We start from the raw sequence: 16,467 nt of genomic DNA, 5'->3' as shown, positions 1-16,467 counted from the left end.
GATCTGCTGGCCTGTCCAGCAAATGAAGAAGAAATGTTGACAGTACCAAAGAAGACTGAACAATTAAAAATTAGAGAACTATAAAAGGAGACAAGAATGGTATATTAGTGTTTTACCAAATGCATATTATATATATGATTATGCAGACAGACATGCTAACTAGCCATGCAACAGAAGACCCTGGAGAAGAACTGGACATCCTCACCATTTTCAGCAGTCATAGAATCACAGAAAATGAGGGTTGGAAGGGACCTCAGGAGGTCATCTAGTCCAAACCTCTGCTCAAAGCAAAATCATCCCCAACTAGGTCATTCCAGCCAGGGCTTTGTCAAGCTGGCCATTAAAAGCCTCCAAAGATGGAGATTCCACCACTTCTCTATATAACTTGTTCCAGTGCTTTACCACCCTCTTAGTGAAAAAGTTTTTCTTAATATTCAACATAAACTTCCCTTGCTACAACTTCAGACCACTGCTCCTTGTTCTGTCATCTGCCACCATTGAAAACACAGTCCAGCTCCATCCTCTTTAGAACCACCCTTCAGATAATTAAAGGTTACTATCAAATCCCCTCTCAGTCTTTTCTTCTCCAAACTAAATAAACCCAGTTTCCTCAGCCTCTCCTCATAAGCCATGTGCCCCAGCCCCCTAACCATTTTTGCTGTTCTCTGCTGGACCCTCTACAAATTGTCCACATTCTTTCTGTAGTGGGGGGCCCAAAACTAGACAGTACTCCAGAAGTGGCCTCACCAGTGCAGAATAGAGCAGAATAATTACTTCCCTTGATCTGCTGGCAGCGCTCCTACTAATGCAATCAGTATGCTGTTAGCTTTTTTGGCAACAAGGGCACACTGTTGACTTGTATCCAGTTTATTGTCCACTGTAACCCCCAAGTCCTTTTCTGCAGAGCTGCTTAGCCAGTTGGTCCCAACCCTGTAGCAGTGCATTAGATTGTCCCATCCACAGTGCAGGACATTGCACTTTTCCTTAACAAATCTCATGAGATTTCTTTTGGTTCAATCCTCCAATTTGTCTAGGTCACTCTGCATCCTAGCCCTACCCTCTAGCATATCTACTACTTCCCCCAGCTTGGTGTCATCCATGAGCATGCTGAGGGTTCATTCCATCCCATCTTCCAGTTAATTAATAAAGATATTGAACAAAACTAGCCCCAGGACTGAGCCCTGGGGCACTCCACTTGATACCAGCTGCCAACTAGACATAAAGCCATTGATTACTACCCATTAAGCTCAATGATCCAGCCAGTTTTCTCTCCATCTTTCAGTCCATTCATCCAACCCCTACTCCCTTAGCGTGCTTGCAAGAATGTTGTGGAAGGCTGTATCAAAATCCTTGCTCCATGTTCAAAGAAACTGAACCCCTGCTGGCAATACCACCTATGCAGCCATGCATTGATCTGCAGGACATATCCACTCCTGCCCAGCCCTTTCCCCTTAACTGGAAAGATCGAGAACATCACCTGTGCACCCCCATTCCCTTCATCCTTGCACCCAGAACCCTGTAGTTAACTCTTGATCTGCTCAGGGTCACCCTTGGCAGTACTGCTGGTACCCACATGGATGAGCAGCATGGGGTAGTAGTCATATGTTTGGATGAGTCTCGGTAAACTTTCTGTGATATCTCGGATGTGAGCTCCAGGCAAGCAGCAGTCTTCCTGGGTCATCAGCTCAGGCCAGCAGATGGATCCCTCTGTCCCCCACAAAAGGAAGTCTCCAACCACCACCACCCATTGCTTCTTCTTCATGGCAGTGGTCTCAATTCTCCCCACTTTGGGGATTCCTGGCCCCGCCTCTTACACCAATGGAATTCACTTCTCCTCTGTTGCTGGAGCTCCATATCTGTTCTCCAGGCAAACTGCTACAGGTGGGGATGAGAACTTCTCCATGCTGCCAGAAGTCACAAGCTTCCAGCTTCCACCTTCCTGGGAGTCCATGCCCTCTTCCTTTTCTAGCACCTCCTCTGGCAGTCCTCCTCCACAGTCCTAGAGATTTCTTCCAGCATGGAATCTATGATATCCTCATGCCAGAGGATGCTTAGGAGCCCTGCTACATCCGCCTGTAGCTCTCTTGCCTGCTCCCTGAGGGACACGATACAAGGATGGCAAAAAGCCTGGACAACAGAATCAGGACAAGAAGCAGATGAAACAGATAAGAGGATCAAAGGAAGAATTAATTTTCATTTTGCTCCACAGGTTCTATAAGATCCTGCAAACATCTCCAACCTTAATGAGGTACATTTGCATTGTGAGAAAACTAAGTAGCTTCTTGATTACATGTTTCTATAAACATATGAAGTTACACATCATCTGATAAAATATCCTCATCATCAGACTGGGTAGGCAATGGTTGGTACAGATTAAAGCAGCAGTTCTTGTGCAACAGCTAAGAAGTGGAAGCAAGTAGAAAAGCAGTGCCTCCATTTTTCTCAGGGCTGTATTCAGGGCTGTTCATTTGTGGGGGTGAAATAAATTTGTTGCAGATAGCCTGCTGGTCTAATAAAAGATATCAGATTTACTGAAATAAACTTGTCTGCCTTAGACCTTAGTCTCCTTAGACCAACATGGTTACAACCTATACCACCCTTGTAGATAGTCTGTACACTCAAAAAACAACATCTATGACAACAGATCTAATACTGCAGTTTATCAACCACTACAAAACTCATGGGCCACATCCACACAAGTGTGGACATTTGTTTCCCTGGGGACAACTAGCCGTGGGACATCTTGTGCCACTACTACTTGTCCCCAGGGAACACCTGTGCCACACACCCTCTGGTGTGTGGCCAGTTACCCCAGATAGGGCAGGGGAGGCTGGGGACAGCACTGGGCTGGCTGGCCCCAGCAGCCTGACCTTGGGTCCTGGGGGCCTCCTGGGGCTGCAGCAGCAGCAATCCTGCCACTCAGAGCCCAGCTGGTAGCAAAAATGTGGCTCTGGCTGGCCAGGCTCCAGTTTTGGGCCACGTGTGCTATCCCCATGTGCACCACCCTGCTTTTTTTTTTTGCACAGGTTTTTTTGACCCCAAGATAAGAGTGATTACATATGAGGCAACTGTAAACACAACACTGCCCTACCAGGCTGGATATTGGGTGGTCACTTCAAGACTCTTGCTGCATGTTCAAAGCATCTTATCCGTGTCTTAAAACATGGATTTGAGGAAAAAATGTCTGTTTCACTTGGATCTCGATAAATCCTCACTGTGCATAAAGTAAAAGATGTCTACATTTTTGGATCGTTGTAGAGTCTGTAGTGGTGCAACAGTTAAGCCTGTATTGAGATTTTCATTTAAAGCAGAACTAAACCCTCTGGTTTAATACTTTGATGAAATGCTGTGATAAACTTGAATACACACCTGAAAGAACAACCACATTTAAGGAAATTTCTTCAATAAATATTTAATCAAAAATTTTGAAAGAGGAATTACTTCAAGGAGAAAGGGGAAATAAATAGAATTATTCTTGTATTTTCTCCTAACCAAAATGAGTTTTGGCAGAAGACAAATGAATATGGAAAGGATTCATGGACACTTTTATCATCTTGTTAGATGCTCCAGAATCTAAACTTTCATTTAAGAGAACCTATACATTCGTAGATCACACAGTTAAGAAAACCTTGTAAAGATGAAGCTACTACCTAGGGGAAAAAAAATGATATTGAGGACATATTATGAATTCACACATTAACCATTGCTCTGTTTAGTGCTATGTATTACAGAACTGATAAAACTTTCTGGAAGCCAAAAGGCAAGTTTTGTAGGAAAAGCAACTGAACATGCAATCAATTCTGCATTTCTCCCATCTAGTACATGTCAGAAAGCAATACAATTCAAAGTGTGTGCATACACACGCACATAGAATTATAGCACTGAACTGAAAAGCAATGTTAGAAGGTATTTTTAGTCTGTTGATATAACAAGCATCATGCTGGGAGCAGGATAAAATCTGGATATTTGTATATTAGATGCGATATATTTTAACTTCTTATTTCCTTGGCACTGGTATGAGAAAACACCAGGACATCCTCAACTCTAAACCAGATATCTTTCTTTTGCTCATAATATTCATTAAAAGTGCGTACAGCACACAGCTAGTATAGCAACCTTCCTGTCCAGTTCCTTCTGTTGTTATTGTTTCTGTCCGTTCCATCAAAATGTAAAGCATCTACAAGAAAAAAAGCATACTCCACACCAACATAACTGATGTACCCAAAATGAAGGTAACAAACAGTAACCATGCAGTCTATTTTTGTATACCTATGGGCTCTTCTACTTCTCCAGCTCTACCTAGATAACAGCTTCTAGTATCACAGTACTAGAACGTTACACATGCAGTGGTAGCTTCCGATGGCTGGGCACACAGCATACACCAGGAGCTCCCTCCATTCCTCCAGTTAGCTCCCTATGCGCAACTCTCACATCCGTCCTTCATATATTCTCTACCACCACTTCATCTCCTCCCACATGCCAAAATCTGCCTACGTCCCTCATAGGCCCTTTGCCCTATTCCATTAGCCACTAGCAGTATCTCCATCACTCCCTAACCCAACAACAGGGACACTGCATGGTCACAGACCCACTTACGCATGGCCTACATGCCCAATATTTGATCTTGATGTGCCCCTGTTTCCTCATTTCCTGCATTTCCCTTTCCATCTCCATTTCCTCATTCAATATCTCTGTTTTCACACCAACCTACTCAGTCCCAGCCTTCCACATCCCTTATTACTACTACCTCCACCAACCATTGCCTGATAGACTATCATAAAAAACGACTAAAAGTAACCTCTTAGGTCGAGTCCAGTCCCATGCTAATGCAGGCAACCGTGTCACATCCCCAGTCCCTGCTTCCTCTTTTCCATTTTCTTCCCATTTTACCCATTACCACTGCCCCATCCATGGTGCCCTGCTGCTTTTTCCACCCATTTGACCCACACACCACATTAGATCCCCAATTCCCTCTCTACAAGCCATCCCTGGAAGATCTATTGAAAACAGGCAGACAAATAGCGCACAGCTATTGAAATGACAGTAAGGCAGAGGCGTAAATAGCTAGTACCATGCTCTGGGCGACGGTGGTGCACAGTAGCTGGTTTTGCTGCTGCAGGACCAGGGGTATGTCACTTACTTTTTTTTGGCACCAACATGGATGTCAAGCGGCCAAAAAACCCACCAATTTTCAGCAGCAAAAACAGGAGGTGACATCCCCCACATAGCAGTGAACCTCTGGCTGCTGCTCTTATACTATGCGCCACTGCTGCTGCAGAAAAGGCACACAGGGTGGGGATGGGAGGGAGGATGACAGAGGTAAGGTGGGCAGATAAGGTGCCATGCCACCTCCATTCTGGTAGCCATCTTGAGGTAGTGCCCAGGGCTTACGTCCCGCTCACCCAAACTTTGTTACACTACTGTAGGACCTTGCTTCACTCAGGTCAACAAGTATTCCCTTCTCACCCACTTCCTTCTAGACTTACAGAGCAATAGTATGTGTGTTGCTAACATCAATATTTACTACAGAAAACACAAGTGAGAAAAATGAAAAAAAGCAACCCGCAAGATGGACAAGGTCTGTCCTTTGAAAACAGGATCCTACCTACCTGTGATGTTATTACCATTGGTGGTTGGTGGTTCTGTTCCTGGAAAGACCTTGGTTACATGGCGAGGAGGCCTTGGTGATCTCTTCTGCTTTTTCCATTTTGATGAATCACTCATTCCTCCTGCTCTCATTTTCAACTGAAAATCATAAACACTGAGAATGTCAGCCCAGTAACAATGTACAGAACAGACCACACAGAAACAACCCAGAAAGTTTCTCTCAGTCAAACGAGACAGCTAACAGTGCCCACAGTATCACACAAACTAACCAGCACCTGAAAATCATGCTAGTTAGCACCACAACACCCTACTCCAAGACCCACACTAGCCCAGACCCCCTCTTCTGAAATCAGCAGAGTATGAATTTGGCACTCTGCTTTGCATCAATAAATACATGAGCATGAGTCCCACACCCCCATCTTTCCTATCTGTATTTCCCTGCTTTACACAAAGGTCAGTATTCCCTAAGACTGCCCTGAGGGTGCATTTTAGACTTCTTCCATTTTTTTGGAAAGCACAAAGTAACGTTTTAAGTAGCTCTTTAGCAACTCTAGAAAGACACTCAAGTATACATCAATTAAGCTTTCCATTCAAACATTTTAAGGCAATTTCCACAAAAATGACAATGTAGGGTTTAGAATTAAGACCTGGTCATGTACACAATGCCATACAACTTGCTGTTCTGCTCACCACATCATTACCACTAAGATCTTACTTAATCTGAACTTGAAGCTCTTCTCTCTTTCTGCCTTTGGGAGTCTGGTCCATTATCCAACTGTTTAGTAAGCATTTTACTATCTTATGCTTCCTTATAATTTTTCTAGTTCTTATATTCTTCTACACTGCACAGATCAGGATTACTTTGGTAGTACTGGAGTGATCCACCTGAACTATGCATTGCATTCAGGAGCTTGTCTAAGTCTATCCCAACCATGCAGTTGATCCAAGAAAAGATAATCACCCATGCAAATCCTTGGCTCTCTATTACCTTACTATAACATTCACTTCACAAACATACATGCTTTAGCACTTCTTCAGCAGCAACATCATACCATGAATGATATTTAGCATGGCCCTAGACAGGTTTCAAAGCACCTGTTTTCAAAATGAGTGCTTCCCCTTTAGAGACCCATTTTCTCTAACTGGGCACAGGGTTTGCTACTTTTTGGACCAATTTTTTCATTAATCTTCCAGGTTCTCCAGATCCCTTTACAACTGTGGATCTTTTTGGGTCCAGATTTGGGTGAGCAGGGTATTTTCTCTGTCTCCTGGAAATTATATAACAAGTCTTAGCAGTGACCCATACTTGATTTTTCTCCCACACATCTCACCATTAATATTTGCCTTCCATTAACAGTACTTTGTAGTTTGTTTGTACACACTTTGTCTATTTATAGTTCGGTAGTCTAGCTGAATACCTTATTGAAATGCGAATGAAATTTATCCCACAAAAACCTAAGCCAAGAAAGGTGGGTTTTTGGTTGTAGCTGTGTTGGTTTAATGACATATCACATCTACCAAAGAACCTTGCCTGCATATCTTTTATTACACCAACAAAGTAGTTGGAAAAAAGTTATTTCCAAGCTTTTGGGCGCAATCACCCTTCTTCATTGGCCTGTGAAGAAGGGTGATTGCACCCAAACGCTTGCAAAGACCTTTTTTCCAACTACTCTGTTGGTCTAATAAAATATTTCACATCTACCTAAAAGAACTTTTCCTGCCTTAGCCAAGAAATGCACTTCAGCAACTTCATTGCTAAAACCAGTGTTTCCAATTCAAGGAAATGGTGGGTTGAGGCATAGAAGAACTGGAACAAAACACAATTGCAATATTTACCACCTGACTGCTAGAATACCCAAGCCACTTGGATTCTTCAACTCTGCAAATACTTTGTTGATGCCAAAGCAGTCAGTTTTTCTAAATTACACCCAGCCATTGTAGCAATCAACCAGAAGCCTGCATAAAGCTCATTACATCATTTGGCAAAATTCTATGGCCTGTGAGTGGTAGAAGCAGGCAAAATAGTCTGAAAAGTGATATCTAACTTTACAAATAAAGTAATAACGTATGACTCCTAACTACGACTTTTTGTCACAATTAGGATCTCTCACCAAGTGTTGTATGTGCAAAAGCATTTACGTAATTAACCTGAGGTTAATGCAACTAAGTTTTAAATAAATCAGATGCATTCATTATGGGTTTCAGTATTTGTATTTTATCAATGACATGAAAAATCTGCTCTCAGCAGCCCAGGACAGCTGTAGCAACTAGTTTTTCTATAGTATAAACATCCCCCTGAAATTTGATGATTCAATTCATCCTTTTGCTTTTTATAAAGTATTCTTCCTCTTATACTTAGCCTCCCTTACTTAAAGCTTAAGCTCCTCAATAACCATCATAGGTCTGTTCCTGCCGCCACCCCAACTGCCACAAACAGACAGACAAATTTGTTATGTTTTTGTTTCCTATACATTCTTTCTGGGGTGTTCTTTGACCACCCATACATTTTTTTTTGGGGGGGGGGGGGGCGGGAGGACTGTATTTTTGATATAGCATTTAGCCCTGAAGATCCCAGTATTATTTTCCAATATCTCCTCTTCCATTTCCAAATGGGGTCCACAGCCCATATAAATTTCTTATTTCAACAAGCTTGTGAAAATGTCACGTCCCAATGTAGTAAAGCATTTGTGTAACTCCCCCTTGCACCGTAAAGTATTTGTTTGGGGGCTAATCTTCAAGTTTTAGATATGTTATAATTTTCTTTGAGCTAGTTAATTGATAACAGATTCAGAACTGTGTTGTCCCCTGCTATTTCTTCTAGTTTTTAGAAAAGAGAACTGCCCTTTATGATCCAACTATTTCTTGGATGACAAAAAACAGATCCACAACATGAAATTGAAAAGATCTCATTTTTTTTAAAAAGTTCACTTTTAAAAAGATTTAAAACATTACATTTCTTGTATTCAGTCATTCTGTTTGATCTCATGCTTTGTTTCCAGTTCAGAAAGATAAAATGCTCATCATCTTCCTTGCTGCTTAGTCCTCATGTATTTGTCTGTACTCCAAAGCACAAATACATAATACTGGTGCATTCTGTTACACCTACTCTTGATCTTATCAAGAAGACTGAAATGAGACAATCTCCTCAATATTGGCCCTCTTCCACCAAGGAGTAGAAGGATCCAGGTCTATAGGAAACCTCTGGGTTTCAATGTACAGGGTTTCAAAGAAGTGGCTAGATCAGAAAGAGTACTAGGCACTCTGGAAAACTATAGAATGTGAATGAAACATCCTGCTACGGTCAATTACCTATTTTCAAGGAATAAGCAATGCTTTCCACTAAATTCTCTCTCTCTTGTTCAGGTCACCAACAGAAACATGTACACTGCCATTATTCAAGCCAGCCTGTCTCATCCACCAGGATTCACCCTCACTGATCATATGCAAGTAGGCAGCCAGTGAGCCAGGAATACAAAGTTCTCAAAGGGGTTTCTTTAAGATTTAGCTTGACCTCTCAGTCAAGCTTTACAAAAAATAACCCCACAAGCAGGGCACATTTTAAAACTGTTTTAAATAGGGGTACGCTGATACAGATTTTGGCGGCTGATACCAATAGCCAATTTTTAAGGAGGTATATTGGTCAATACCAATCCAATTTCCAATACAGCTGCATGCATCTGGTAAGTCTGTTGTGATGAAAGGGGAGTGAGGCGGGAAGGGATGTGTGGGGTAGGGTGCAGATCAAGGCCCCTGTGATGAGGGAGAGAGTGGGGCTGAGGCAGGCACTGACCAACTGGAGCAGGGCAGGGCATGAGACGGAGCCGCGGCTCACCTGGGAGGGACGGCTCTTGCTCCTGCACGCACCCTGGGAGAGCATAGCGGGGACAGAGGGGAAGGAGGGGGAAAGGCATGTGCCCTGGATCTGCATGGGGCACAGGCTGCAGCTGTGGGCTGGAGCTGGCAGTCAGTGGTGCTGGGAGGGGGCTACAGAGGAGAGCTGCAGCCACCCCAAAAATAGCCATAGCTGCCCCATAGCCACCCTCCCAGCACCACAGCCACCTGCCCTGCACAGATCCAAGGGCACATGACCCCCACATGCCCTCCTGGACAAGTGGTGGGAACAGTGGCAGGAGCCACCGAACAAGCTGAGCACAGTGGCAGGAACCACCCCCTCCCTTTCCCACTCCCCCCAGACAAGCCACAGCTCTGTCTCATGCCTCACCGCCCCCCCCAGCTGGGCAGCACCTGCCCACCCCAGCCCCACACTCTCCTCACTGTGGGAGGCCTTGATCTGCCCTCCCCTACACCCCTCCCCTTTCACCACAACAGACTTACCAGCTGCATACAGCTCTACAAGCTGCCCAGCATTGCTCCTCACTGCCTATGTGCTGCATGCATGCATGGACCATTTATCAGCCAAATTATTGGCCGCATCAGGCCAATTTCTGATATAGACAATTTTCTTTATATTGGTGCCGATTCAATATCAGACTGATGCATCCGTGCACCTCTAGTTTTAAAGTTCAGGGCACAGCTAAAATTATCAATTTAACAGATTTCATGAAATAGACATTAGGGCTGAAACAGACATCAAAGATCATCAAGTCCAGCCCCCTGCCCCAGGGGCAGGAAGTCAGCTAAGGTCAAAGGATCCCAGCAAGATAAACATCTATATGTTTCTTGAATGAGTCCAGAGAAGGTGCCTGCATCACTTCTGGAGGGAGTCTATTCCAGGTCTTGGGGGCTCAGACCGTAAAGAAATTTTTTCTCATGTCGAGCCCAAAACGGTCTTGTAGGAGTTTATGACCATTGGTCCTTGTTTTTCCTTGGGGTGCTCTGGTGAACAGATATTCTCCCAGATGCTGATGTACATCCCTTATGTACTTATAAGCAGCCACCAGGTCCCTCCTGAGCCTGCGCTTTTCCAGGCTGAAGAGTCCCATGGCTCTCAGCCTCTCTTTATAAAGCCTATTCTCAATGCTCACCCTTTCCTGTTTTCCAAAATTTCATCTTCTACTTTATCAGAAATATAGTTATTGGGACACATCCCAGACAAGAAGAAAACAAATTACAATGAGTGGAGTATAATCAAGACATGAGTAATAATTCTGCCTACTGGGAACATACTTCACCTCTCCCAAGTTACTACAGGATGTTTCAAGTAAGTGTAAATAATTAAGAACTTCCAAATCTTAACATTTCTAACATGTTTAGTAAAACAATACCAAAAGCAACATCCTTTTCAGATTTGTATTGTGTCTCATTTTAAAAGTGTCACACAAAAAAAACGGCATACCATTTTATCCCTTCTGACTTTTTCCTATAATGGTATAACAGTGACAAAAGGTATTTATTCAAAGCTCTTTCTGTCACAAGAAAAGTTCCCTCAACATGCTTCTTTTTCACCCTTTAAAAATAAAGATATTTAGTCTGATCTTCTGAATTTGCTAGAGAACTTTTCTCTTTGGGGGAGAAAGGAAAGAAGGCATATCACTGGGGGAAAAGCACTAGGCAACTTAACAGGCCAGAAACACTGAATGTTTCATATTTTCTTTCCACTTAGTGGAAGTCCCATTACACTTCAAATGCATAAGAACTCTTCATTTTAAACAGCAGCTAAAACTCTCTTTTTCTTCAGTTTTCAGTCTCCTGTGAGGTTTTTCCAATCACGATTACCTCTCAAAAAGACCAGCTCCATACTTATATGGTAAAAGTCAGCAAAATCTGGTCTCTGAAAGGCCTTCCTTATGAAATGAAGAGAAGAGGGTACACAGTCATTTTTTCCCTAATTGGAAGTCAGGCTTCAGACTTTCGGTTACATTTAGCTGACATCAGGACAGAAGAACTTCCATAAATAAGTGGATTTATTACATCTGGATTCTTATGAAAATCAGGTTTGCTCCCTCCTCCTGCTTTGCCTTCACAGCCACATTCTACATCAGTGCCAGAAATGAGTGCTCAAAGGAGTTCTCTTTGCATAAAACGAATAAGTGTGTATGCTACACAGTATCAGAGACCACAAGGTTCCTGCTCCCCCCACTTTGAACTATGAGCCTTTTACCAGTAATATCCCAACTCAGGGTTAAGGGCAGGAGAAAGGACAATACTACAAGATTCTACTTAAAGGGTCTGAGAGATCCCATCATTCAGCATGTCACCTTACCTGAACTCGTTTGTTTTTCCATAAGATATTGTAAGCCTCAAGAGAAAAGCGGAGGGCCCAATGATTAGTAACTAATGCAATTAAACTAGCAGATGAGCTCATTCTAGATGCAGCATGAAACTGGTCAGCACACCAAGTGGCGTTCAAGACACAACAGCATGCAGAGAGAATGCAGCCCATGGTAGAAATCCTTCCCCGCTGGAGACACCAATTGGGTCAGTCATCTCACTTACCCATCCCTTGTAAGGCCTGACAGAAACTGAATTAGGCAACCTTGTCTACACCTTTCAGGCACCCAAGAGCACTTTACCACTTCCTCAATCCTTGGAAAACTCAGAAATAAAACCGTTCCCTTTGCTTCTTCAGTGAAGTTTAACAACAATACCCTTTAGCCAGGAGAAAAAGGAATTTGCCTAGTTTCCATTCCTGTACAACTTGGTATAAATCCTTCATACACAGAAGGATCTGAAGTCACAGCCTTTCCAAAACATCCTGGTCACAAAGACCCAAGCTAGGAAATTCTGAAGACCCTTATGTTTTTCCTTTCCATCTCTCGGGGGTGAAAGAAGATAGAGCAGACAAACTCATTCTACATAAATCGCAGTTTGGACACCTGTAAGGGACTCCAGCTAATACTATTTCTAACGACATGCGGGACCTGTATGGATAAGAGCAAAACTGCAAACTGGAACTACTTATAAAAAACACTCTTCAAAAGAAGAGTATAGGCACTATTTTTAATAAGAGTTTGGCCCCACACACATCCAAATATCAGGTTAGCAGGTGTCATGCTAAATAGGATTCCAAACCCCACCCTTGCATCAATGGAGATAAGGCCAAAGACAGACAATGGCTAATCATGCCCTCCAAATATCTGGCAAATAGATTAACTCAGCATTCCAAAGAATGGTAATGGCTGCTACTACATGAAAGACTCGACTTCAGGGAGGTTACCCAGACTGGTAAACAGAAGGAACCTGTTGCCAACACCGGCTATTGAAAGGATTCATCTCTTGCCCACATCCTCCCATTTCTTTCCTTCAGATAACTCAGTGACAGTGTCCTGAATCCCACTTGCCAAGTCATTTAATCCTGTTCAGTGACAACAAGACCCTCCCCACCCGCCAACCAATTCTGTCCTAGGCAGACCCACAACACTGCAAAGCAATTGCTGCATGCATTCTCCCCAAAAGCCATGCTGTGTCAGAAATGGGAGAAAGGGAGATTTGCTATATACAATATAACCATCTCCCAAGAGTTTAAAGAAGGGAAGGAAGGAAGGAGTGAGAGAGGAAGGGAGAGAGAGACCTTCAAGTTCTTAAAGAGCAGTACCCTCTCTAACTGGTTGAGGGCTTTGGGCTGTTCCCCACTACTTAGTTCCAGTTTGCTGAGGAGACATGGAGAGATCTGTGAAAGACAGGCAAATGCATGGTTTCAACAAAACAAAATAAACCCAAAGAGAAAGAATAATTTGGCAGAGTGCAAGGCCATGGGGGAAAATAAAGGCATGCACAGTGAACAGACAGGACAGAGTGGCTGTATGCGTCAGACACTGGACAAGCAGCATTGCCTTAATGAGCTGGGTGCAGCTATTGCCTGATCACTGGAAAGCTCTGGGGAAGCTTTTATACAGAAAGCTTCAGTTTCTTTATGAGAGCTTCAGGAGTTCTGGCACTTACATTATGCCACAGACATACCTCTAGCCTTCCCCCTTTTCACTGCCCATCCTACGCTAAGCTAATATCTTGGTTTTCTCTCCATCAGTGGAGGCAGCATGCAAGAACAGCATCATCATGGAGTACAGTGGAAAAAACAGAGCCTCAGCTGGTTCAGACCCCTATAACAAACTCAGTGGCAACAGCTCTCTCAGGAAACTGGTCTGTAAAGATCAGTACTAAGAACGAGAGATCAATGGAGAGAGAGAGAGCGTGAGAGTGTGTGTGCGCACACATGTATACATGCACATGTGAGAGCATATCCATAAGTGTGAGTGAGCAAGTGTACAAGTATGTATGAGTGAGCACAAGTGCATGTGAGTGCAAGTGAGAGAGAATCTTTGCAATTCTCCTTACATCTTGCAGAAAAAGGGATGAAAAGATGCATGAAATCTACAAGTCTAGCATCCTAACATGAGGTGCATCTCTTTCCTGCCCCATTCTATGCCTCTCATCATTAGGACCCCCTATCTTTGATAGTATCCTTTAGCCCCCAACCTAGAGTTCAAGTTGTGCTCTCACCACATGACATTCTTAAACCTACAAGAGTACTATATTTTCTCACGTCCCCAAGATGTGCACCTGGTTTTGGGAAAGGCTGAATGAAGAAAAAACGATTTTTTTCCTATAATAAGACAGAGCAAGGACAGAGTTAAACTTCAGTTCACTAACCCTCCCTTTCCTGGTTAATCAAAAACTAAAACCCTAACTGCTGCTCCAGACTGATTTCCACGCATGGATTTATGATTTTGAAAAGAGCTTAAAACAGCCTGCAAGGCTGTGAAATAAGGAAAGAGAAACCAGGAGTAGTTTAAAGACAGTAAAAATGTCAGAAGAAAGGTTATCTTGATTAGTGGAACATTAAGACCATCTAAAAGGAGACATGATCATTAACACTTGCAGCATAAAGAATAGAGACATTAAGTCAACTGATTCCCTCAGCTGCCTGAATAGAAATGCCACTCTTGCCATAAACATGAAACAGGGGTTTCTTTTCTGTGCAGCAAATCAGCTTCCCTACTTAAGATACTCACCCCAATACTAGGGGCTGCTTTTAAGGAAAAGATGTGTATGATATGTAAGTAAATATGGTATGTTTATGGAATCCACATGCTGAAAATTCATTGGAAAAGCAGCTGCTTGTGCAACATGATGCCAAGGAACACACAAAGGCCCTATGGCCTCCTTCAATTCTACAAGCATGAGGAAGAGAGGGAGAGAAAGAACATTCTCATGGTTTGGTTACTAACATCCAGGACAGAAGTCCACCTCCGTATTCTGACTTATCATAAAAGTTCTCTTCCCTGAAAGCCACCAAAATCGTGTCCACAACAGCAAATTTGAATGGTGGTTACACACTGTCACACCTATCTCATAGAAAGGCTTCCTTTCTAGGCCAGAAAAGCAGGAATGATATGCACTGGGAAAGCAATACTGGCTAACGTAGTGCAAGAAAGGATGAAAAAGAAGCTGAAGAGATGTTAAAAAGAGGGTGTTGGTTTTGAAAGCATCACCATCAGATTCCCAGAGCCTGCAGAAGCTTTTTAGGTGAGGAGCAGGTGATTGCTGTTCCAAGTCAGACTTTTTAGGCAACAGTGCAACAGACAAAACTCCTAGCTGAATATACCAGCAGAATTCCTTTTAGTTCAATAAACAATGACAAACTGAGTTCTCTTAAGTGTGCTCCTTCACTGAGCTAGGGACTTCCAGGAATAAATGTAGCCACAGAATGTGAAAGCAAAGAACAGAGATGTAAGCAAGCAAGGGGAAGAGAAGGAAGCAGAACAGTGGACACCATACCTTCTTCATGTTAGTCCCCATGTAGCTTTTAGGTTCTTCCTTAAACTGAGGCAATCTGAAAAACAAAGAACATGCAGGAACGAATAAAACTTCCTCAGGACTGGTGGGGAAAGGAGAGAATTACTTCTGGTCTGGCAGCAAACACCAAGGATGAAGGACCCCTAAGAACCCAGACCTCCTCTATGAACTGGCCTCCCCCCAATTCCCTTCTCTTCAAGAAAAGGGGATGAGTCTGTTGCTATTCACAAGAGTTCAGTGACATGGAGTTCAACAGTCTAAATGACCCTGTGACTCCAGCAGCCAATTAGACTTGTTCTGAAGAGGTTTTAACTAACACCAAGATTCCCAGCATTGAGATGCAGTTTAGTGCTAGCAGTCTTTTCTCTCACAAACTGTAAGTCAGTTATGGTGGCTCCTCCTGTAAGGGTTTCCCAATGGGCCATCTGGAAGCTATGTTGCTACTGTCCAGAACTACAATGTCATGAGTCTCCCAGTTTCAGCCATCAGCCTACATGCCTTTCATTAAGCAACCCTGTATTTAAGGTAAAACAGACAGACAGCTTTAAACTGAACTTCCAAATGATCTCTGGAATTTACAACTTTATCCCTCTTTCGCTGTTATACTCCTGCCTTCAGCTTCTTGGGGAGGTGCAAGTCTGTGCCACAACTTTGTCTACTTCCCTTTCTGCAAAGCAGGAAGACAGTACTCAAAAGGAAAGGCAGATGAAGAATAAGACCAGTACCCCAGAAGCCATCTTTGCACTACTCCTGCATCATTAGTCTCCACAGGCACATACATGTTCGTTTGCTTTCTTTCAAAACAGAAAGCACTGTTTCCAAGGCAAATTGAAAAAAAAGTGAGAAGGTGCAGGGAAGGGAAGAAGAGTCGCAATTAAATTTGTGACCCACCCACACAGATACACTCACCATAGGATATCACTTGCTCCTTGCCTAAACGGATACAGTTCTCTACCTGCTGGAGACTACAGTTGGGGAGAGAATCCTAAAGAGGCCACCAGGGCTGCAAATGTAGAGGTGGAAGGATGTGCACACGGGAACAGAGTGTCAAAAGAAATCAGAGGTACTGTAATCTCTAATCAGTAAGTTCGACTGTTGCAGATTTACAACAGTCCTTCCTCCTCAGAATCTCTCTACCAGCCTTTGTTATTTCACTAGTCAGAC

At 43.2% G+C, this 16,467-nt stretch overlaps 1 protein-coding gene across 11 annotated transcripts in view; it reads right to left on the bottom strand.

Annotated features, from left to right (window-relative positions):
• The window catches only part of GBF1 (golgi brefeldin A resistant guanine nucleotide exchange factor 1), a 154,950-nt gene that overhangs the window by 40,206 nt on the left and 98,277 nt on the right, over positions 1 to 16,467 (bottom strand). For 6 of the 11 annotated variants that reach the window (XM_090056760.1, XM_090056761.1, XM_090056752.1 and 3 more), the window contains exons 8-10: positions 15,286 to 15,340; positions 13,079 to 13,177; positions 5,610 to 5,745 (exon numbers count right to left, since the gene is read on the bottom strand). In XM_090056760.1, the coding sequence (XP_089912886.1) occupies positions 5,610 to 5,745; positions 13,079 to 13,177; positions 15,286 to 15,340 (290 nt within the window). The remainder of the gene's footprint in view (positions 1 to 5,609; positions 5,746 to 13,078; positions 13,178 to 15,285; positions 15,341 to 16,467) is intronic. The other 5 variants (XM_090056756.1, XM_090056757.1, XM_090056763.1 and 2 more) reach the window with 3 other exon arrangements.

The sequence above is a fragment of the Crocodylus siamensis genome, chromosome 7 (assembly GCF_052110815.1).
Source record: "Crocodylus siamensis isolate JL-2025a chromosome 7, ASM5211081v1, whole genome shotgun sequence".
Classification (NCBI taxonomy): Eukaryota; Metazoa; Chordata; order Crocodylia; family Crocodylidae; genus Crocodylus; species Crocodylus siamensis.
The sequence above is the reverse complement of the archived record's forward strand: the minus strand, read 5'-3'. Positions and strand labels throughout refer to the sequence as shown.